Source organism: Ascaphus truei, chromosome 23, assembly GCF_040206685.1.
Source record: "Ascaphus truei isolate aAscTru1 chromosome 23, aAscTru1.hap1, whole genome shotgun sequence".
Classification (NCBI taxonomy): Eukaryota; Metazoa; Chordata; class Amphibia; order Anura; family Ascaphidae; genus Ascaphus; species Ascaphus truei.
The window spans coordinates 872,609-897,608 of NC_134505.1; the positions used below are offsets into that span (position 1 = coordinate 872,609).

General features: G+C 58.3%; 1 protein-coding gene across 2 annotated transcripts in view; it reads left to right on the forward strand.

The window, feature by feature from the left end:
* PIP4K2B (phosphatidylinositol-5-phosphate 4-kinase type 2 beta) overlaps positions 1–25,000 on the forward strand; it is a 42,358-nt gene that overhangs the window by 3,089 nt on the left and 14,269 nt on the right. For both annotated transcript variants that reach the window (XM_075580163.1, XM_075580164.1), the window contains exons 2-6: positions 10,021–10,118; positions 20,307–20,403; positions 22,741–22,893; positions 23,679–23,825; positions 24,260–24,298. In XM_075580163.1, the coding sequence (XP_075436278.1) occupies positions 10,021–10,118; positions 20,307–20,403; positions 22,741–22,893; positions 23,679–23,825; positions 24,260–24,298 (534 nt within the window). The remainder of the gene's footprint in view (positions 1–10,020; positions 10,119–20,306; positions 20,404–22,740; positions 22,894–23,678; positions 23,826–24,259; positions 24,299–25,000) is intronic.

Here is a 25,000-nt window from a genome sequence, read left to right on the forward strand (position 1 = left end):
GCCCCTATATATACCCTATATATACACACAGCGAGCCGCTGCTCAGCGTGCTGATGTGGGGGGTCAACCACACGGTGAGGCACCCCCTATATACACCCCCTATATATACCCTATATATACACCTATATATACACACAGCGAGCCGCTGCTCAGCGTGCTGATGTGGGGGGTCAACCACACGGTGAGGCACCCCCTATATATACACACCCCTATATATACCCTATATATACACACAGCGAGCCGCTGCTCAGCGTGCTGATGTGGGGGGTCAACCACACGGTGAGGCACCCCCTATATACACACCCCTATATATACCCTATATATACAGCCCCTATATATACCCTATATATACACACAGCGAGCCGCTGCTCAGCGTGCTGATGTGGGGGGTCAACCACACGGTGAGGCACCCCCTATATACACCCCCTATATATACCCTATATATACACCTATATATACACACAGCGAGCCGCTGCTCAGCGTGCTGATGTGGGGGGTCAACCACACGGTGAGGCACCCCCTATATATACACACCCCTATATATACCCTATATATACACACAGCGAGCCGCTGCTCAGCGTGCTGATGTGGGGGGTCAACCACACGGTGAGGCACCCCCTATATACACACCCCTATATATACCCTATATATACAGCCCCTATATATACCCTATATATACACACAGCGAGCCGCTGCTCAGCGTGCTGATGTGGGGGGTCAACCACACGGTGAGGCACCCCCTATATACACCCCCTATATATACCCTATATATACACCTATATATACACACAGCGAGCCGCTGCTCAGCGTGCTGATGTGGGGGGTCAACCACACGGTGAGGCACCCCCTATATATACACACCCCTATATATACCCTATATATACACACAGCGAGCCGCTGCTCAGCGTGCTGATGTGGGGGGTCAACCACACGGTGAGGCACCCCCTATATACACACCCCTATATATACCCTATATATACAGCCCCTATATATACCCTATATATACACACAGCGAGCCGCTGCTCAGCGTGCTGATGTGGGGGGTCAACCACACGGTGAGGCACCCCCTATATATACCCTATATATACACCTATATATACACACAGCGAGCCGCTGCTCAGCGTGCTGATGTGGGGGGGTCAACCACACGGTGAGGCACCCCCTATATATACACACCCCTATATATACCCTATATATACACACAGCGAGCCGCTGCTCAGCGTGCTGATGTGGGGGGTCAACCACACGGTGAGGCACCCCCTATATACACACACCCTATATATACCCTATATGTACACACAGCGAGCCGCTGCTCAGCGTGCTGATGTGGGGGGTCAACCACACGGTGAGGCACCCCCTATATACACACCCCTATATATACCCTATATACATATATATACCCTATATGTACACACCGCGAGCCGCTGCTCAGCGTGCTGATGTGGGGGGTCAACCACACGGTGAGGCACCCCCTATATACACACCCCTATATATACCCTATATGTACACACCGCGAGCCGCTGCTCAGCGTGCTGATGTGGGGGGTCAACCACACGGTGAGGCACCCCCTATATACACACCCCTATATATACCCTATATATACACCCCTATATGTACACACAGCGAGCCGCTGCTCAGCGTGCTGATGTGGGGGGTCAACCACACGGTGAGGCACCCCCTATATACACACCCCTATATATACCCTATATGTACACACCGCGAGCCGCTGCTCAGCGTGCTGATGTGGGGGGTCAACCACACGGTGAGGCACCCCCTCTATACACACCCCTATATATACCCTATATATACACCCCTATATGTACACACAGCGAGCCGCTGCTCAGCGTGCTGATGTGGGGGGTCAACCACACGGTGAGGCACCCCCTATATATACACACCCCTTTATATACACCTATATACACACCCCTATATATACCCTATATGTACACACCGCGAGCCGCTGCTCAGCGTGCTGATGTGGGGGGTCAACCACACGGTGAGGCACCCCCTACAAACACACCCCTATATACACACCCCCTATATACACACCCCTATATATACCCCTATATATACACCTATATATACACACAGCGAGCCGCTGCTCAGCGTGCTGATGTGGGGGGTCAACCACACGGTGAGGCACCCCCTATATACACACCCCTATATACATATATATACCCTATATATACACACAGCGAGCCGCTGCTCAGCGTGCTGATGTGGGGGGTCAACCACACGGTGAGGCACCCCCTATATACACACCCCCTATATACACACCCCTATATATACACACAGCGAGCCGCTGCTCAGCGTGCTGATGTGGGGGGTCAACCACACGGTGAGGCACCCCCTATATACACCCCCCCTATATACATATATATACCCTATATATACACACAGCGAGCCGCTGCTCAGCGTGCTGATGTGGGGGGTCAACCACACGGTGAGGCACCCCCTATATACACACCCCCTATATACACACCCCCTATATACACACCCCTATATACACACCCCCTATATACACACCCCTATATACACACCCCCTATATACACACCCCTATATATACACACAGCGAGCCGCTGCTCAGCGTGCTGATGTGGGGGGTCAACCACACGGTGAGGCACCCCCTATATACACCCCCCCTATATACATATATATACCCTATATATACACACAGCGAGCCGCTGCTCAGCGTGCTGATGTGGGGGGTCAACCACACGGTGAGGCACCCCCTATATACACCCCCCCTATATATATACCCCTATATATACCCTATATATACACACAGCGAGCCGCTGCTCAGCGTGCTGATGTGGGGGGTCAACCACACGGTGAGGCACCCCCTATATACACCCCCTATATATACACCCCTATATATACCCTATATATACACACAGCGAGCCGCTGCTCAGCGTGCTGATGTGGGGGGTCAACCACACGGTGAGGCACCCCCTATATACACCCCCCTATATATACACCCCTATATATACCCTATATATACACACCGCGAGCCGCTGCTCAGCGTGCTGATGTGGGGGGTCAACCACACGGTGAGGCACCACCTATATACACACACCCTATATACACCCCCTATATTCACACACCCTATATACACACACCCTATATACACACACCCTATATACACACACCTATATATACACCTATATATACACACAGCGAGCCGCTGCTCAGCGTGCTGATGTGGGGGGTCAACCACACGGTGAGGCACCCCCTATATACACCCCCTATATATACACCCCTATATATACCCTATATATACACACAGCGAGCCGCTGCTCAGCGTGCTGATGTGGGGGGTCAACCACACGGTGAGGCACCCCCTATATACACCCCCCCTATATACATATATATACCCTATATATACACACAGCGAGCCGCTGCTCAGCGTGCTGATGTGGGGGGTCAACCACAAGGTGAGGCACCCCCTATATACACACCCCCTATATACATATATATACCCTATATATACACACAGCGAGCCGCTGCTCAGCGTGCTGATGTGGGGGGGTCAACCACACGGTGAGGCACTCCCTATATACACACCCCTATATATACACCTATATACACACCCCTATATATACCCTATATATACACACAGCGAACCGCTGCTCAGCGTGCTGATGTGGGGGGTCAACCACACGGTGAGGCACCCCCTATATATACACCCCTATATATACCCTATATATACACACAGCGAACCGCTGCTCAGCGTGCTGATGTGGGGGGTAAACCACACGGTGAGGCACTCCCTATATACACACCCCTATATATACACCTATATACACACCCCTATATATACCCTATATATACACACAGCGAACCGCTGCTCAGCGTGCTGATGTGGGGGGTCAACCACACGGTGAGGCACCCCCTATATACACACCCCTATATATAAACCTATATATACACACAGCGAGCCGCTGCTCAGCGTGCTGATGTGGGGGGTCAACCACACGGTGAGGCACTCCCTATATACACCCCCCTATATATACACCTATATACACACCCCTATATATACCCTATATATACACCCAGCGAACCCGCTGCTCAGCGTGCTGATGTGGGGGGTCAACCACACGGTGAGGCACCCCCTATATACACACCCCTATATATACACCTATATATACACACAGCGAACCGCTGCTCAGCGTGCTGATGTGGGGGGTCAACCACACGGTGAGGCACCCCCTATATACCCACCCCTATATATACACCCCTATATATATCCTATATATACACACAGCGAACCGCTGCTCAGCGTGCTAATGTGGGGGGTCAACCACACGGTGAGGCACCCCCTATATACACAGCACCTATATATACCCTATATGTACACACAGCGAACCGCTGCTCAGCGTGCTGATGTGGGGGGTCAGCCATACGGTGAGGCACCCCCTATATACACCCCCCCTATATATATACCCCTATATATACCCTATATATACACACAGCGAGCCGCTGCTCAGCGTGCTGATGTGGGGGGTCAACCACACGGTGAGGCACCCCCTATATACACCCCCTATATATACACCCCTATATATACCCTATATATACACACAGCGAGCCGCTGCTCAGCGTGCTGATGTGGGGGGTCAACCACACGGTGAGGCACCCCCTATATACACCCCTATATATACCCTATATATACACACCGCGAGCCGCTGCTCAGCGTGCTGATGTGGGGGGTCAACCACACGGTGAGGCACCACCTATATACACACACCCTATATACACCCCCTATATTCACACACCCTATATACACACACCCTATATACACACACCCTATATACACACACCCTATATACACACCTATATATACACCTATATATACACACAGCGAGCCGCTGCTCAGCGTGCTGATGTGGGGGGTCAACCACACGGTGAGGCACCCCCTATATACACCCCCCCTATATACATATATATACCCTATATATACACACAGCGAGCCGCTGCTCAGCGTGCTGATGTGGGGGGTCAACCACAAGGTGAGGCACCCCCTATATACACACCCCCTATATACATATATATACCCTATATATACACACAGCGAGCCGCTGCTCAGCGTGCTGATGTGGGGGGGTCAACCACACGGTGAGGCACTCCCTATATACACACCCCTATATATACACCTATATACATACCCCTATATATACCCTATATATACACACAGCGAACCGCTGCTCAGCGTGCTGATGTGGGGGGTCAACCACACGGTGAGGCACCCCCTATATATACACCCCTATATATACCCTATATATACACACAGCGAACCGCTGCTCAGCGTGCTGATGTGGGGGGTAAACCACACGGTGAGGCACTCCCTATATACACACCCCTATATATACACCTATATACACACCCCTATATATACCCTATATAAACACACAGCGAACCGCTGCTCAGCGTGCTGATGTGGGGGGTCAACCACACGGTGAGGCACCCCCTATATACACACCCCTATATATAAACCTATATATACACACAGCGAGCCGCTGCTCAGCGTGCTGATGTGGGGGGTCAACCACACGGTGAGGCACTCCCTATATACACACCCCTATATATACACCTATATACACACCCCTATATATACCCTATATATACACCCAGCGAACCCGCTGCTCAGCGTGCTGATGTGGGGGGTCAACCACACGGTGAGGCACCCCCTATATACACACCCCTATATATACACCTATATATACACACAGCGAACCGCTGCTCAGCGTGCTGATGTGGGGGGTCAACCACACGGTGAGGCACCCCCTATATACCCACCCCTATATATACACCCCTATATATATCCTATATATACACACAGCGAACCGCTGCTCAGCGTGCTAATGTGGGGGGTCAACCACACGGTGAGGCACCCCCTATATACACAGCACCTATATATACCCTATATGTACACACAGCGAACCGCTGCTCAGCGTGCTGATGTGGGGGGTCAGCCATACGGTGAGGCAGCCCCTATATATACAGCACCTATATATACCCTATATACACAGCTCCTATATATACCCTATATATACACCCACAGCGAACCGCTGCTCAGCGTGCTGATGTGGGGGGTCAGCCATACGGTGAGGCAGCCCCTATATATACAGCACCTATATATACCCTATATACACAGCTCCTATATATACCCTATATATACACCCACAGCGAACCGCTGCTCAGCGTGCTGATGTGGGGGGTCAGCCATACGGTGAGGCAGCCCCTATATATACAGCACCTATATATACCCTATATACACAGCTCCTATATATACCCTATATATACACCCACAGCGAACCGCTGCTCAGCGTGCTGATGTGTGGGGGGTCAACCATACGGTGAGGCACCCCATCACACACACACACACACACACACACACACACACACACACACACACACACACACACACACACACACACACACACACACCCTATATGTACACACAGCGAACCGCTGCTCAGCGTGCTGATGTGGGGGGTCAACCATACGGTGAGGCACCCCCTATATACACACACACATATATATATATATATATATATATATGTATTTATATATGTATTTATATATATATACCCTATATGTACACACAGCGAACCGCTGCTCAACGTGCTGATGTGGGCAGTCAACCATACAGTGAGGCTCCCCCTATATACACACCCCTATATATACCCTATATATACCATATATATATATATATATATATATATATATATATATATATATATATATATATATATATATATATATATATATATATATATATATATATACACACCGCGAACCGCTGCTCAGCGTGCTGATGTGGGGGGTCAACCATACGGTGAGGCACCCCCTATATATACCCTAGTCATTTTTAATGGTCACAGATCCGGGGGTTCAAGGTTCCGGAGTTGAGTTGCTCCTGGAGAACTGGAAGGGGCTTGTTATTGGGGCTCCGTCATTAGGGGGTTTGCCCATGTTACACGATAGTGTGCAGAGATTCACAAACCTCAGGGGTTCCTTCAAGTCATCTCTAAGGGTACGCTTCTAGTTCTGGCTACAGCGCCGGCGGCGCGACCCGTGACGTCGCCGTCGCGCCCCCTATGGGCGTTCGCTACGGACTACATTGAGCTGTACGCCGTCACTGTAGCCAGGACTATAAACGCCGCCTAAGAATCCCTGACGTGTTGCTCATCAATCATCGTTGCCAGACATTGTTTCACAAGAAGGTCCTGGAAACCCCACATAGAAGTGGGACCTGGAGACCTCGCCTCGCGTCTCCTGGGAGCGCGGGGGCGCGTGGACTCCAACGATATTAGTCAGCTTTTTATTTTATGGATGATAAAACATGATTATAACTTATACCCGGTTGTTCCAGACTTTGCAAGTCTCTGATCTAGAACATGATTTATATTTGTAGCGTATACCTTGTTCTTCCGGACCTGACATCTCTCTTCTCTGGTCTAGAACATGATTATAATTGTAGCTTGTATACAGCTGTTACAGACCTTACGTGTCTCTTCTCTGGTCTAGACCATGATTATAATTGCAGCTTATACGCTGCTGTTCCGGACCTTACATGTCTGTTCTCTGCTCTAGAACATGGTTTTAATTGCAGCTTATACGCTGCTGTTCCGGACCTAACATGTCTGTTCTCTGCTCTAGAACATGATTATAATTGCAGCTTATACGCTGCTGTTCCGGACCTTACGTGTCTCTTCTCTGGAAGGTCTTATATACCCACTTGTACTTGTATAAGACCACTCTTTCACACACAGATGTACAATTGCAGTTCCCAGGTTCTCTATGCAGCCACTTCCTGGGTGGAATCCCGGGTGGATGGCAGAGGAGGGGGGAGGGAATGTTGGCTTCTCTTCCCCCGCCATTTTTCCTAGGTACGATGAGGCACAGGGATTGGGACATCCCCCACATGCAGGCCACGGCAGTAACGGAACCCACGAAGGCAACACCTTGCCCATGGAGTCTCCTCTCCCTGCCCATGGGGTCTCCTCTCCCTGCCCATGGGGTCTCCTCTCCCTGCCCATGGAGTCTCCTCTCCCTGCCCATGGGGTCTCCTCTCCCTGCCCATGGGGTCTCCTCTCCCTGCCCATGGGGTCTCCTCTCCCTGCCCATGGGGTCTCCTCTCCCTGCCCATGGGGTCTCCTCTCCCTGCCCATGGAGTCTCCTCTCCCTGCCCATGGAGTCTCCTCTCCCTGCCCATGGAGTCTCCTCTCCCTGCCCATGGAGTCTCCTCTCCCTGCCCATGGAGTCTCCTCTCCCTGCCCATGGAGTCTCCTCTCCCTGCCCATGGGGTCTCCTCTCCCTGCCCATGGGGTCTCCTCTCCCTGCCCATGGGGTCTCCTCTCCCTGCCCATGGGGTCTCCTCTCATTGCCCATGGAGTCTCCTCTCCCTGCCCATGGAGTCTCCTCTCCCTGCCCATGGAGTCTCCTCTCCCTGCCCATGGAGTCTCCTCTCCCTGCCCATGGAGTCTCCTCTCCCTGCCCATGGAGTCTCCTCTCCCTGCCCATGGGGTCTCCTCTCCCTGCCCATGGAGTCTCCTCTCCCTGCTCATGGGGTCTCCTCTCCCTGCCCATGGAGTCTCCTCTCCCTGCCCATGGAGTCTCCTCTCCCTGCCCATGGAGTCTCCTCTCCCTGCCCATGGAGTCTCCTCTCCCTGCCCATGGTGTCTCCTCTCCCTGCCCATGGAGTCTCCTCTCCCTGCCCATGGAGTCTCCTCTCCCTGCCCATGGAGTCTCCTCTCCCTGCCCATGGGGTCTCCTCTCCCTGCCCATGGGGTCTCCTCTCCCTGCCCATGGAGTCTCCTCTCCCTGCCCATGGAGTCTCCTCTCCCTGCCCATGGAGTCTCCTCTCCCTGCCCATGGGGGCTCCTCTCCCTGCCCATGGGGGCTCCTCTCCCTGCCCATGGGGGCTCCTCTCCCTGCCCATGGGGGCTCCTCTCCCTGCCCATGGGGGCTCCTCTCCCTGCCCATGGGGGCTCCTCTCCCTGCCCATGGGGGCTCCTCTCCCTGCCCATGGGGTCTCCTCTCCCTGCCCATGGGGTCTCCTCTCCCTGCCCATGGGGTCTCCTCTCCCTGCCCATGGGGTCTCCTCTCCCTGCCCATGGGGTCTCCTCTCCCTGCCCATGGGGTCTCCTCTCCCTGCCCATGGGGTCTCCTCTCCCTGCCCATGGGGTCTCCTCTCCCTGCCCCTCCTGAACGCTCCCTGCCCATGGAGTCTCCTCTCCCTGCCCATGGGGTCTCCTCTCCTTGCCCATGGAGTCTCCTCTCCCTGCCCATGGGGTCTCCTCTCCCTGCCCATGGGGTCTCCTCTCCCTGCCCATGGGGTCTCCTCTCCCTGCCCATGGGGTCTCCTCTCCCTGCCCATGGGGTCTCCTCTCCCTGCCCATGGGGTCTCCTCTCCCTGCCCATGGGGTCTCCTCTCCCTGCCCATGGGGTCTCCTCTCCCTGCCCATGGGGTCTCCTCTCCCTGCCCATGGGGTCTCCTCTCCCTGCCCATGGGGTCTCCTCTCCCTGCCCATGGGGTCTCCTCTCCCTGCCCATGGGGTCTCCTCTCCCTGCCCATGGGGTCTCCTCTCCCTGCCCATGGGGTCTCCTCTCCCTGCCCATGGGGTCTCCTCTCCCTGCCCATGGAGTCTCCTCTCCCTGCCCATGGAGTCTCCTCTCCCTGCCCATGGAGTCACCTCTCCCTGCCATGGGGTCTCCTCTCCCTGCCCATGGAGTCTCCTCTCCCTGCCCATGGAGTCTCCTCTCCCTGCCCCTCCTGAACGCTCCCTGCCCATGGAGTCTCCTCTCCCTGCCCCTCCTGAACGCTCCCTGCCCATGGAGTCTCCTCTCCCTGCCCCTCCTGAACGCTCCCTGCCCATGGAGTCTCCTCTCCCTGCCCATGGAGTCTCCTCTCCCTGCCCATGGGGTCTCCTCTCCCTGCCCATGGGGTCTCCTCTCCCTGCCCATGGAGTCTCCTCTCCCTGCCCCTCCTGAACGCTCCCTGCTCTCTCCTTGTTCAGATCAACGAGCTGAGCAATGTTCCCATCCCGGTCATGCTGATGCCCGACGACTTCAAAGCCTTCAGCAAGATCAAGGTGGACAACCATCTCTTCAACAAGTGAGTGGGACCCTCTCCTCACAGCGCCTCACACACAGGCGCAGGTCGCCAGTAAAGGGGTCCCGGGCGGGTCGCCAGTAGAGGGGTCCCACGGGGGTCCCGGGCGGGTCGCCAGTAGAGGAGTCCCACGGGGGTCCCGGGCGGGTCACCAGTAGAGGAGCCCCCGCGCCCTGCGGTTCCCGTGGTGCATGGCGCAGAGCTGTAATAGTAACGCGGTGTTATTGATGAGCCCCCGCGCCCTGCGGTTCCCGTGGTGCATGGCGCAGGGCTGTAATAGTAACGCGGTGTTATTGATGAGCCCCCGCGCCCTGCGGTTCCCGTGGTGCATGGCGCAGAGCTGTAATAGTAACGCGGTGTTATTGATGAGCCCCCGCGCCCTGCGGTTCCCGTGGTGCATGGCGCAGGGCTGTAATAGTAACGCGGTGTTATTGATGAGCCCCCGCGCCCTGCGGTTCCCGTGGTGCATGGCGCAGAGCTGTAATAGTAACGCGGTGTTATTGATGAGCCCCCGCGCCCTGCGGTTCCCGTGGTGCATGGCGCAGAGCTGTAATAGTAACGCGGTGTTATTGATGAGCCCCCGCGCCCTGCGGTTCCCGTGGTGCATGGCGCAGAGCTGTAATAGTAACGCGGTGTTATTGATGAGCCCCCGCGCCCTGCGGTTCCCGTGGTGCATGGCGCAGAGCTGTAATAGTAATGCTGTGTTATTGATGAGCCCCCGCGGTTCCCGTGGTGCATGGCGCAGAGCTGTAATAGTAACGCGGTGTTATTGATGAGCCCCCGCGCCCTGCGGTTCCCGTGGTGCATGGCGCAGAGCTGTAATAGTAACGCGGTGTTATTGATGAGCCCCCGCGCCCTGCGGTTCCCGTGGTGCATGGCGCAGGGCTGTAATAGTAACGCGGTGTTATTGATGCGCCCCCGCGCCCTGCGGTTCCCGTGGTGCATGGCGCAGAGCTGTAATAGTAACGCGGTGTTATTGATGAGCCCCCGCGCCCTGCGGTTCCCGTGGTGCATGGCGCAGAGCTGTAATAGTAACGCGGTGTTATTGATGAGCCCCCGCGCCCTGCGGTTCCCGTGGTGCATGGCGCAGGGCTGTAATAGTAACGCGGTGTTATTGATGCGCCCCCGCGCCCTGCGGTTCCCGTGGTGCATGGCGCAGAGCTGTAATAGTAACGCGGTGTTATTGATGCGCCCCCGCGCCCTGCGGTTCCCGTGGTGCATGGCGCAGAGCTGTAATAGTAACGCGGTGTTATTGATGAGCCCCCGCGCCCTGCGGTTCCCGTGGTGCATGGCGCAGAGCTGTAATAGTAATGCTGTGTTATTGATGAGCCCCCGCGGTTCCCGTGGTGCATGGCGCAGAGCTGTAATAGTAACGCGGTGTTATTGATGAGCCCCCGCGCCCTGCGGTTCCCGTGGTGCATGGCGCAGAGCTGTAATAGTAACGCGGTGTTATTGATGAGCCCCCGCGCCCTGCGGTTCCCGTGGTGCATGGCGCAGGGCTGTAATAGTAACGCGGTGTTATTGATGCGCCCCCGCGCCCTGCGGTTCCCGTGGTGCATGGCGCAGAGCTGTAATAGTAACGCGGTGTTATTGATGCGCCCCCGCGCCCTGCGGTTCCCGTGGTGCATGGCGCAGAGCTGTAATAGTAACGCGGTGTTATTGATGAGCCCCCGCGCCCTGCGGTTCCCGTGGTGCATGGCGCAGAGCTGTAATAGTAATGCTGTGTTATTGATGAGCCCCCGCGGTTCCCGTGGTGCATGGCGCAGAGCTGTAATAGTAACGCGGTGTTATTGATGAGCCCCCGCGCCCTGCGGTTCCCGTGGTGCATGGCGCAGAGCTGTAATAGTAACGCGGTGTTATTGATGAGCCCCCGCGCCCTGCGGTTCCCGTGGTGCATGGCGCAGGGCTGTAATAGTAACGCGGTGTTATTGATGCGCCCCCGCGCCCTGCGGTTCCCGTGGTGCATGGCGCAGAGCTGTAATAGTAACGCGGTGTTATTGATGAGCCCCCGCGCCCTGCGGTTCCCGTGGTGCATGGCGCAGAGCTGTAATAGTAACGCGGTGTTATTGATGAGCCCCCGCGCCCTGCGGTTCCCGTGGTGCATGGCGCAGGGCTGTAATAGTAACGCGGTGTTATTGATGCGCCCCCGCGCCCTGCGGTTCCCGTGGTGCATGGCGCAGAGCTGTAATAGTAACGCGGTGTTATTGATGCGCCCCCGCGCCCTGCGGTTCCCGTGGTGCATGGCGCAGAGCTGTAATAGTAACGCGGTGTTATTGATGAGCCCCTGCGGTTCCCGTGGTGCATGGCGCAGAGCTGTAATAGTAATGCTGTGTTATTGATGAGCCCCCGCGGTTCCCGTGGTGCATGGCGCAGAGCTGTAATAGTAACGCGGTGTTATTGATGAGCCCCCGCGCCCTGCGGTTCCCGTGGTGCATGGCGCAGAGCTGTAATAGTAACGCGGTGTTATTGATGAGCCCCCGCGCCCTGCGGTTCCCGTGGTGCATGGCGCAGGGCTGTAATAGTAACGCGGTGTTATTGATGCGCCCCCGCGCCCTGCGGTTCCCGTGGTGCATGGCGCAGAGCTGTAATAGTAACGCGGTGTTATTGATGAGCCCCCGCGCCCTGCGGTTCCCGTGGTGCATGGCGCAGAGCTGTAATAGTAACGCGGTGTTATTGATGAGCCCCCGCGCCCTGCGGTTCCCGTGGTGCATGGCGCAGAGCTGTAATAGTAACGCGGTGTTATTGATGCGCCCCCGCGCCCTGCGGTTCCCGTGGTGCATGGCGCAGAGCTGTAATAGTAACGCGGTGTTATTGATGCGCCCCCCGCGCCCTGCGGTTCCCGTGGTGCATGGCGCAGAGCTGTAATAGTAACGCGGTGTTATTGATGCGCCCCCGCGCCCTGCGGTTCCCGTGGTGCATGGCGCAGAGCTGTAATAGTAACGCGGTGTTATTGATGCGCCCCCGCGCCCTGCGGTTCCCGTGGTGCATGGCGCAGGGCTGTAATAGTAACGCGGTGTTATTGATGAGCCCCCGCGCCCTGCGGTTCCCGTGGTGCATGGCGCAGAGCTGTAATAGTAACGCGGTGTTATTGATGAGCCCCCGCGCCCTGCGGTTCCCGTGGTGCATGGCGCAGAGCTGTAATAGTAACGCGGTGTTATTGATGAGCCCCCGCGCCCTGTGGTTCCCGTGGTGCATGGCGCAGGGCTGTAATAGTAACGCGGTGTTATTGATGAGCCCCCGCGCCCTGCGGTTCCCGTGGTGCATGGCGCAGAGCTGTAATAGTAACGCGGTGTTATTGATGTGCCCCCGCGCCCTGCGGTTCCCGTGGTGCATGGCGCAGGGCTGTAATAGTAATGCGGTGTTATTGATGAGCCCCCGCGCCCTGCGGTTCCCGTGGTGCATGGCGCAGGGCTGTAATAGTAACGCGGTGTTATTGATGAGCCCCCGCGCCCTGCGGTTCCCGTGGTGCATGGCGCAGAGGTGTAATAGTAACGCGGTGTTATTGATGAGCCCCCGCGCCCTGCGGTTCCCGTGGTGCATGACGCAGGGCTGTAATAGTAACACGGTGTTATTGATGAGCCCCCGCGCCCTGCGGTTCCCGTGGTGCATGGCGCAGAGCTGTAATAGTAACGCGGTGTTATTGATGAGCCCCCGCGCCCTGCGGTTCCCGTGGTGCATGGCGCAGAGCTGTAATAGTAACGCGGTGTTATTGATGAGCCCCCGCGCCCTGCGGTTCCCGTGGTGCATGGCGCAGAGCTGTAATAGTAACGCGGTGTTATTGATGAGCCCCGCGCCCTGCGGTTCCCGTGGTGCATGGCGCAGGGCTGTAATAGTAACGCGGTGTTATTGATGAGCCCCGCGCCCTGCGGTTCCCGTGGTGCATGGCGCAGGGCTGTAATAGTAACGCGGTGTTATTGATGAGCCCCCGCGCCCTGCGTTTCCCGTGGTGCATGGCGCAGAGCTGTAATAGTAACGCGGTGTTATTGATGAGCCCCCGCGCCCTGCGGTTCCCGTGGTGCATGGCGCAGGGCTGTAATAGTAACGCTGTGTTATTGATGAGCCCCCGCGCCCTGCGGTTCCCGTGGTGCATGGCGCAGGGCTGTAATAGTAACGCGGTGTTATTGATGCGCCCGCCGCGCCCTGCGGTTCCCGTGGTGCATGGCGCAGGGCTGTAATAGTAACGCGGTGTTATTGATGAGCCCCCGCGCCCTGCGGTTCCCGTGGTGCATGGCGCAGGGCTGTAATAGTAACGCTGTGTTATTGATGAGCCCCGCGCCCTGCGGTTCCCGTGGTGCATGGCGCAGAGCTGTAATAGTAACGCGGTGTTATTGATGAGCCCCCGCGCCCTGCGGTTCCCGTGGTGCATGGCGCAGGGCTGTAATAGTAACGCTGTGTTATTGATGAGCCCCCGCGCCCTGCGGTTCCCGTGGTGCATGGCGCAGAGCTGTAATAGTAACGCGGTGTTATTGATGAGCCCCCGCGCCCTGCGGTTCCCGTGGTGCATGGCGCAGGGCTGTAATAGTAACGCTGTGTTATTGATGAGCCCCGCGCCCTGCGGTTCCCGTGGTGCATGGCGCAGAGCTGTAATAGTAACGCTGTGTTATTGATGAGCCCCTGCGCCCTGCGGTTCCGTGGTGCATGGCGCAGAGCTGTAATAGTAATGCTGTGTTATTGATGAGCCCCCGCGCCCTGCGGTTCCCGTGGTGCATGGCGCAGAGCTGTAATAGGTAACGCGGTGTTATTGATGAGCCCCGCGCCCTGCGGTTCCCGTGGTGCATGGCGCAGGAGCTGTAATAGTAACGCGGTGTTATTGATGAGCCCCCGCGCCCTGCGGTTCCCGTGGTGCATGGCGCAGAGCTGTAATAGTAACGCGGTGTTATTGATGAGCCCCCCGCGCCCTGCGGTTCCCGTGGTGCATGGCGCAGAGCTGTAATAGTAACGCGGTGTTATTGATGAGCCCCCGCGCCCTGCGGTTCCCGTGGTGCATGGCGCAGAGCTGTAATAGTAACGCGGTGTTATTGATGAGCCCCCGCGCCCTGCGGTTCCCGTGGTGCATGGCGCAGAGCTGTAATAGTAACGCGGTGTTATTGATGAGCCCCGCGCCCTGCGGTTCCCGTGGTGCATGGCGCAGGGCTGTAATAGTAACGCGGTGTTATTGATGAGCCCCCGCGCCCTGCGGTTCCCGTGGTGCATGGCGCAGAGCTGTAATAGTAACGCGGTGTTATTGATGAGCCCCCGCGCCCTGCGGTTCCCCGTGGTGCATGGCGCAGGGCTGTAATAGTAACGCTGTGTTATTGATGAGCCCCCGCGCCCTGCGGTTCCCCGTGGTGCATGGCGCAGGGCTGTAATAGTAACGCTGTGTTATTGATGCGCCCCCGCGCCCTGCGGTTCCCGTGGTGCATGGCGCAGAGCTGTAATAGTAACGCTGTGTTATTGATGAGCCCCCGCGCCCTGCGGTTCCCGTGGTGCATGGCGCAGAGCTGTAATAGTAACGCTGTGTTATTGATGAGCCCCCGCGCCCTGCGGTTCCCGTGGTGCATGGCGCAGAGCTGTAATAGTAACGCGGTGTTATTGATGCGCCCCCGCGCCCTGCGGTTCCCGTGGTGCATGGCGCAGAGCTGTAATAGTAACGCGGTGTTATTGATGCGCCCCCGCGCCCTGCGGTTCCCGTGGTGCATGGCGCAGAGCTGTAATAGTAACGCGGTGTTATTGATGCGCCCCCCGCGCCCTGCGGTTCCCGTGGTGCATGGCGCAGAGCTGTAATAGTAACGCGGTGTTATTGATGAGCCCCGCGCCCTGCGGTTCCGTGGTGCATGGCGCAGAGCTGTAATAGTAACGCGGTGTTATTGATGAGCCCCGCGCCCTGCGGTTCCCGTGTTGCATGGCGCAGAGCTGTAATAGTAACGCGGTGTTATTGATGAGCCCCGCGCCCTGCGGTTCCCGTGGTGCATGGCGCAGAGCTGTAATAGTAACGCTGTGTTATTGATGAGCCCCGCGCCCTGCGGTTCCCGTGGTGCATGGCGCAGAGCTGTAATAGTAACGCAGTGTTATTGATGAGCCCCCGCGCCCTGCGGTTCCCGTGGTGCATGGCGCAGAGCTGTAATAGTAACGCGGTGTTATTGATGCGCCCCCGCGCCCTGCGGTTCCCGTGGTGCATGGCGCAGAGCTGTAATAGTAACGCGGTGTTATTGATGAGCCCCCGCGCCCTGCGGTTCCCGTGGTGCATGGCGCAGAGCTGTAATAGTAACGCGGTGTTATTGATGAGCCCCCGCGCCCTGCGGTTCCCGTGGTGCATGGCGCAGGGCTGTAATAGTAACGCCGTGTTATTGATGAGCCCCGCGCCCTGCGGTTCCCTTGGTGCATGGCGCAGAGCTGTAATAGTAACGCGGTGTTATTAATGAGCCCCCGCGCCCTGCGGTTCCCGTGGTGCATGGCGCAGAGCTGTAATAGTAACGCTGTGTTATTGATGAGCCCCCGCGCCCTGCGGTTCCCGTGGTGCATGGCGCAGGGCTGTAATAGTAACGCGGTGTTATTGATGAGCCCCCGCGCCCTGCGGTTCCCGTGGTGCATGGCGCAGGGCTGTAATAGTAACGCGGTGTTATTGATGAGCCCCGCGCCCTGCGGTTCCCGTGGTGCATGGCGCAGGGCTGTAATAGTAACGCGGTGTTATTGATGAGCCCCCGCGCCCTGCGGTTCCCGTGGTGCATGGCGCAGAGCTGTAATAGTAACGCGGTGTTATTGATGAGCCCCCGCGCCCTGCGGTTCCCGTGGTGCATGGCGCAGGGCTGTAATAGTAACGCTGTGTTATTGATGAGCCCCCGCGCCCTGCGGTTCCCGTGGTGCATGGCGCAGGGCTGTAATAGTAACGCGGTGTTATTGATGCGCCCCCGCGCCCTGCGGTTCCCGTGGTGCATGGCGCAGGGCTGTAATAGTAACGCGGTGTTATTGATGAGCCCCCGCGCCCTGCGGTTCCCGTGGTGCATGGCGCAGGGCTGTAATAGTAACGCTGTGTTATTGATGAGCCCCCGCGCCCTGCGGTTCCCGTGGTGCATGGCGCAGAGCTGTAATAGTAACGCGGTGTTATTGATGAGCCCCCGCGCCCTGCGGTTCCCGTGGTGCATGGCGCAGGGCTGTAATAGTAACGCTGTGTTATTGATGAGCCCCCGCGCCCTGCGGTTCCCGTGGTGCATGGCGCAGAGCTGTAATAGTAACGCTGTGTTATTGATGAGCCCCCGCGCCCTGCGGTTCCCGTGGTGCATGGCGCAGAGTTGTAATAGTAACGCTGTGTTATTGATGAGCCCCTGCGCCCTGCGGTTCCCGTGGTGCATGGCGCAGAGCTGTAATAGTAATGCGGTGTTATTGATGAGCCCCCGCGCCCTGCGGTTCCCGTGGTGCATGGCGCAGGGCTGTAATAGTAACACAGTGTTATTGATGAGCCCCCGCGCCCTGCGGTTCCCGTGGTGCATGGCGCAGAGCTGTAATAGTAACGCGGTGTTATTGATGAGCCCCCGCGCCCTGCGGTTCCCGTGGTGCATGGCGCAGAGCTGTAATAGTAACGCTGTGTTATTGATGAGCCCCCGCGCCCTGCGGTTCCCGTGGTGCATGGCGCAGAGCTGTAATAGTAACGCTGTGTTATTGATGCGCCCCCGCGCCCTGCGGTTCCCGTGGTGCATGGCGCAGGGCTGTAATAGTAACGCGGTGTTATTGATGCGCCCCCGCGCCCTGCGGTTCCCGTGGTGCATGGCGCAGAGCTGTAATAGTAACGCTGTGTTATTGATGAGCCCCCGCGCCCTGCGGTTCCCGTGGTGCATGGCGCAGAGCTGTAATAGTAACGCTGTGTTATTGATGAGCCCCCGCGCCCTGCGGTTCCCGTGGTGCATGGCGCAGAGCTGTAATAGTAACGCGGTGTTATTGATGCGCCCCCGCGCCCTGCGGTTCCCGTGGTGCATGGCGCAGAGCTGTAATAGTACGCGGTGTTATTGATGCGCCCCCGCGCCCTGCGGTTCCCGTGGTGCATGGCGCAGAGCTGTAATAGTAACGCGGTGTTATTGATGAGCCCCCGCGCCCTGTGGTTCCCGTGGTGCATGGCGCAGGGCTGTAATAGTAACGCGGTGTTATTGATGAGCCCCCGCGCCCTGCGGTTCCCGTGGTGCATGGCGCAGAGCTGTAATAGTAACGCGGTGTTATTGATGAGCCCCCGCGCCCTGCTGTTCCCGTGGTGCATGGCGCAGGGCTGTAATAGTAACGCAGTGTTATTGATGAGCCCCCGCGCCCTGCGGTTCCCGTGGTGCATGGCGCAGAGCTGTAATAGTAACGCGGTGTTATTGATGCGCCCCCGCGCCCTGCGGTTCCCGTGGTGCATGGCGCAGAGCTGTAATAGTAACGCGGTGTTATTGATGAGCCCTCGCGCCCTGCGGTTCCCGTGGTGCATGCGCAGAGCTGTAATAGTAACGACTGTGTTATTGATGAGCCCCGCGCCCTGCGGTTCCCGTGGTGCATGGCGCAGAGCTGTAATAGTAACGCGGTGTTATTGATGAGCCCCGCGCCCTGCGGTTCCCGTGGTGCATGGCGCAGAGCTGTAATAGTAACGCTGTGTTATTGATGAGCCCCGCGCCCTGCGGTTCCCGTGGTGCATGGCGCAGAGCTGTAATAGTAACGCGGTGTTATTGATGAGCCCCCGCGCCCTGCGGTTCCCGTGGTGCATGGCGCAGAGCTGTAATAGTAACGCTGTGTTATTGATGAGCCCCCGCGCCCTGCGGTTCCCGTGGTGCATGGCGCAGAGCTGTAATAGTAACGCGGTGTTATTGATGAGCCCCGCGCCCTGCGGTTCCCCGTGGTGCATGGCGCAGAGCTGTAATAGTAACGCGGTGTTATTGATGAGCCCCCGCGCCCTGCGGTTCCCGTGGTGCATGGCGCAGAGCTGTAATATTAACGCGGTGTTATTGATGAGCCCCGCGCCCTGCGGTTCCCGTGGTGCATGGCGCAGGGCTGTAATATTAACGCGGTGTTATTGATGAGCCCCCGCGCCCTGCGGTTCCCGTGGTGCATGGCGCAGAGCTGTAATAGTAACGCGGTGTTATTGATGAGCCCCCGCGCCCTGCGGTTCCCGTGGTGCATGGCGCAGGGCTGTAATAGTAACGCGGTGTTATTGATGAGCCCCCGCGCCCTGCGGTTCCCGTGGTGCATGGCGCAGAGCTGTAATAGTAACGCTGTGTTATTGATGAGCCCTCGCGCCCTGCGGTTCCCGTGGTGCATGGCGCAGAGCTGTAATAGTAACGCGGTGTTATTGATGAGCCCTCGCGCCCTGCGGTTCCCGTGGTGCATGGCGCAGAGCTGTAATAGTAACGCGGTGTTATTGATGAGCCCTCGCGCCCTGCGGTTCCCGTGGTGCATGGCGCAGAGCTGTAATAGTAACGCTGTGTTATTGATGAGCCCTCGCGCCCTGCGGTTCCCGTGGTGCATGGCGCAGAGCTGTAATAGTAACGCAGTGTTATTGATGAGCCCCCGCGCCCTGCGGTTCCCGTGGTGCATGGCGCAGAGCTGTAATAGTAACGCAGTGTTATTGATGAGCCCTCGCGCCCTGCGGTTCCCGTGGTGCATGGCGCAGAGCTGTAATAGTAACGCGGTGTTATTGATGAGCCCCCGCGCCCTGCGGTTCCCGCGGTGCATGGCGCAGAGCTGTAATAGTAACGCAGTGTTATTGATGAGCCCTCGCGCCCTGCGGTTCCCGTGGTGCATGGCGCAGAGCTGTAATAGTAACGCGGTGTTATTGATGAGCCCCCGCGCCCTGCGGTTCCCGCGGTGCATGGCGCAGAGCTGTAATAGTAACGCGGTGTTATTGATGAGCCCTCGCGCCCTGTGGTTCCCGCGGTGCATGGCGCAGAGCTGTAATAGTAACGCGGTGTTATTGATGAGCCCCCGCGCCCTGCGGTTCCCGCGGTGCATGGCGCAGAGCTGTAATAGTAACGCGGTGTTATTGATGAGCCCTCGCGCCCTGCGGTTCCCGTGGTGCATGGCGCAGAGCTGTAATAGTAACGCGGTGTTATTGATGCGCCCCCGCGCCCTGCGGTTCCCGCGGTGCATGGCGCAGAGCTGTAATAGTAACGCGGTGTTATTGATGAGCCCCCGCGCCCTGCGGTTCCCGTGGTGCATGGCGCAGGGCTGTAATAGTAACCGCCTCTCGTGTTGCAGGGAGAACCTGCCGAGCCGCTTCAAGTACAAGGAATACTGTCCCATGGTGTTCCGGAACCTGCGGGAGCGCTTCAGCATCGACGATCAGGATTACCAGGTGGGTGCCCGCCCCGGGAACCCCGCTCACGCCCGCCCCGGGAACCCCGCTCACGCCCCGCCCCGGGAACCCCGCTCACGCCCGCCCCGGGAACCCCGCTCACGCCCGCCCCGGGAACCCCGCTCACGCCCGCCCCGGGAACCCCGCTCACGCCCGCCCCGGGAACCCCGCTCACGCCCGCCCCGGGAACCCCGCTCACGCCCGCCCCGGGAACCCCGCTCACGCCCGCTCACGTTTTGGGTTCTGTTGGGCAAGGGAAGCAAAACCTGACGTCGTTTGTAGCCGGCACCTAGTCCGTTACAATAAAGTGACATCCGCGCGACAAATGCACACCCCGCGGTGTGAGCGCGACCACACAGGTCTGCAACCCTGCCCTTCCCCGTTACCTGCTAGCATACACAGCTGCCACTGCAGCAAGGGATTCTGGGTAATGACCTTTGCTGGTACGACCTTTTTGTGAAAGGATTGTAGCGTTGTTCTGCGCGTTATCGCAAGTCACCGCGCAGGGACTGTGCGTGTAACTATCCTGTGTGCTGCGTACCGCGCGCTATACTGTCCCTGTGACGCTCGCTATACTGTCCCTGTGACGCGCTATTCTGTCCCTGTGACGCTCGCTATTCTGTCCCTGTGACGCGCGCTATTCTGTCCCTGTGACGCTCGCTATTCTGTCCCTGTGACGCGCGCTATACTGTCCCTGTGACGCGCGCTATACTGTCCCTGTGACGCGCGCTATACTGTCCCTGTGACGCGCGCTATACTGTCCCTGTGACGCGCGCTATACTGTCCCTGTGACGCGCGCTATACTGTCCCTGTGACGCGCGCTATACTGTCCCTGTGACGCGCGCTATACTGTCCTTGTGACGCGCGCTTTACTGTCCCTGTGACGCGCGCTGTACTGTCCCTGTGACGCGCGCTGTACTGTCCCTGTGACGCGCGCTGTACTGTCCCTGTGACGCGCGCTGTACTGTCCCTGTGACGCGCGCTGTACTGTCCCTGTGACGCGCGCTGTACTGTCCCTGTGACGCGCGCTGTACTGTCCCTGTGACGCGCGCTGTACTGTCCCTGTGACGCGCGCTATACTGTCCCTGTGACGCGCGCTGTACTGTCCCTGTGACGCGCGCTGTACTGTCCCTGTGACGCGCGCTGTACTGTCCCTGTGACGCGCGCAGTACTGTCCCTGTGACGCGCGCAGTACTGTCCCTGTGACGCGCGCAGTACTGTCCCTGTGACGCGCGCCGTACTGTCCCTGTGACGCGCGCCGTACTGTCCCTGTGACGCGCGCCGTACTGTCCCTGTGACGCGCGCTGTACTGTTCCTGTGACGCGCGCTGTACTGTCCCTGTGACGCGCGCTGTACTGTCCCTGTGACGCGCGCTGTACTGTCCCTGTGACGCGCGCTGTACTGTCCCTGTGACGCGCGCTGTACTGTCCCTGTGACGCGAGCTGTACTGTCCCTGTGACGCGCGCTGTACTGTCCCTGTGACGCGCGCTGTACTGTCCCTGTGACGCGCGCAGTACTGTCCCTCTGACGCGTGCTGTACTGTCCCTCTGACGCGCGCTGTACTGTCCCTGTGACGCGAGCTGTACTGTCCCTGTGATGCGCGCCGTACTGTCCCTGTGACGCGCGCCGTACTGTCCCTGTGACGCGAGCCATACTGTCCCTGTGACGCGCGCCATACTGTCCCTGTGACGCGCGCCATACTGTCCCTGTGACGCGCGCCATACTGTCCCTGTGACGCGCGCTATACTGTCCAAATGACGCACGCTATACTGTCCAAGTGACGCGCGCTATACTGTCCCTGTGACGCGCGCTATACTGTCCCTGTGATAATACAATTTTCTGATTGGGGCCTGAGGCCTCACACTGGGTGGGAGCAGACCCCCGTCTCACTGGGTGGGAGCAGACCCCCGTCTCACTGGGTGATAGCAGACCCCCGTCTCACTGGGTGGGAGCAGACCCCCGTCTCACTGGGTGGGAGCAGACCCCCGTCTCACTGGGTGGGAGCAGACCCCCGTCTCACTGGGTGGGAGCAGACCCCCGTCTCACTGGGTGGGAGCAGACCCCCGTCTCACTGGGTGGGAGCAGACCCCCGTCTCACTGGGTGGGAGCAGACCCCCGTCTCACTGGGTGGGAGCAGACCCCCGTCTCACTGGGTGGGAGCAGACCCCCGTCTCACTGGGTGGGAGCAGACCCCCGTCTCACTGGGTGGGACCTGACCCCCCGTGCCGGGCGCTGCGGGCAGTAGGGTTACCACTGCTTGGGTAAAGGGGCCCCGTATTCCCTGGCAGTGTGAGGGTTAAGAGCGTGCCATTCTTCGCTGTCTCCCCTCCGGCGCAGAACTCGCTGACGCGCAGCGCCCCGGTGAACAGCGACACCCAAGGCCGCTTCGGGTCGCGGTTCCTCACCACGTACGACCGGAGGTTCGTCATTAAAACCATATCGGGCGAGGACGTGGCGGAGATGCACAATATCCTGAAGAAGTACCACCAGGTACAGGGGCCACGGATCAACCCCCCCCCCCCCCCTGAGACATGGCGGTGCTCCCCTCCCCCCGGTAACCACCCCGCCCCTCTCTCCCCCCCGGTAACCACCCCGCCCCTCTCTCCCCCCGGTAACCACCTCTCCCCTCTCTCCCCCCGGTAACCACCTCGCCCCTCTCTCCCCCCGGTAACCACCTCGCCCCTCTCTCCCCCCGGTAACCACCTCGCCCCTCTCTCCCCCCGGTAACCACCTCGCCCCTCTCTCCCCCCGGTAACCACCTCGCCCCTCTCTCCCCCCGGTAACCACCTCGCCCCTATCCCCAGTAACCACCTCGCCCCTATCCCCAGTAACCACCTCTCCCCCTCGCCCCTCTCCCCCCGGTAACCACCTCGCCCCTCTCCCCCGGTAACCACCTCGCCCCTCTCCCCCCTGTAACCACCGCGCCCCTCTCTCTCCCTCCGGTAACCACCTCTCCCCCTCGCCCCTCTCTCTCTCCCTCCGGTAACCACCTCTCCCCCTCGCCCCTCTCTCTCCCCCCGGTAACCACCTCTCCCCCTCGCCCCTCTCTCTCCCTCCGGTAACCACCTCCCCCCTCGCCCCTCTCTCTCCCTCCGGTAACCACCTCTCCCCCTCGCCCCTCTCTCTCCCCCCCGGTAACCACCTCTCCCCCTCGCCCCTCTCTCTCCCCCCCGGTAACCACCTCTCCCCCTCGCCCCTCTCTCCCCCCGGTAACCACCTCTCCCCCTCGCCCCTCTCTCTCCCTCCGGTAACCACCTCTCCCCCTCTCGGCGCAGTTCATAGTGGAGTGCCACGGGAACACGCTTCTCCCGCAGTTCCTCGGTATGTACCGGCTCACCGTGGACGGCGTGGAGACCTACATGGTGGTCAGCAGGAACGTGTTCAGCCACCGGCTCGGCGTGCACCGCAAGTACGACCTGAAGGTAAAGATGGCCGCCGGAGGGAGTCTAAAAAATAATAATGAAATATGCGCCCTCCCACTTCAAAGACTTGTACCCTTGTATGTAGCGCCGGCCCCCCAAATTCTGTAAGGCGATTCATATTTATTCTCCGCCGGGTCCCAACAAGACCCATTAACTGTGTCTCTCTCACCCTCCCCCCCTCTCTCCCTCCCCCCCTCTCTCCCTCCCCCCTCTCTCCCTCTATCCCTCCCCCCCTCTCTCCCTCTCTCCCTCCCCCCCTCTCTCCCTCCCCCCCTCTCTCCCTCTATCCCTCTCTCCCTCCCCCCCTCTCTCCCTCCCCCCCTCTCTCCCTCCCCCCTCTCTCCCTCCCCCCTCTCTCCCTCTCTCCCTCTCTCCCTCCCCCCCTCTCTCCCTCTCTCCCTCTCTCCCTCTCTCCCTCTCTCTCTTTCATACAGGGCTCAACCGTGTCCAGGGAGGCCAGTGACAAAGAAAAGGTGTGTGTGTCGGTGTGTGTGTCGGTGTGTCGGTGTGTCGGTGTGTCGGTGTGTCGGTGTGTCGGTGTGTCGGTGTGTCGGTGTGTCGTTTCCCGGGAACTTATTCTCTCACAGTATTATTTCCAATGCTTTTTTGGGGCGGGAGACTGCGGAAATCCACCGTAAAAAGCGCGTGTGAGATGCAGTGTGTGTGAGATGCAGTGTGTGTGAGATGCAGTGTGTGTGAGATGCAGTGTGTGTGAGATGCAGTGTGTGTGAGATGCAGTGTGTGTGAGATGCAGTGTGTGTGAGATGCAGTGTGTGTGAGATGCAGTGTGTGTGAGATGCAGTGTGTGTGAGATGCAGTGTGTGTGAGATGCAGTGTGTGTGAGATGCAGTGTGTGTGAGATGCAGTGTGTGTGAGATGCAGTGTGTGTGAGATGCAGTGTGTGTGAGATGCAGTGTGAGTGTGAGATGCAGTGTGTGTGAGATGCAGTGTGAGTGTGAGATGCAGTGTGAGTGTGAGATGCAGTGTGAGTGTGAGATGCAGTGTGAGTGTGTGTGTGTGTGTGATGCGTGCGTGTGTGTGTGTGTGTGTGAGATGCAGTGTGTGTGTGTGTGTGTGTGTGTGTGTGAGATGCAGTGTGTGTGTGTGTGTGTGTGAGATGCAGTGTGTGTGTGTGTGTGTGTGTGTGTGTGTGTGTGTGTGTGTGTGTGTGATGC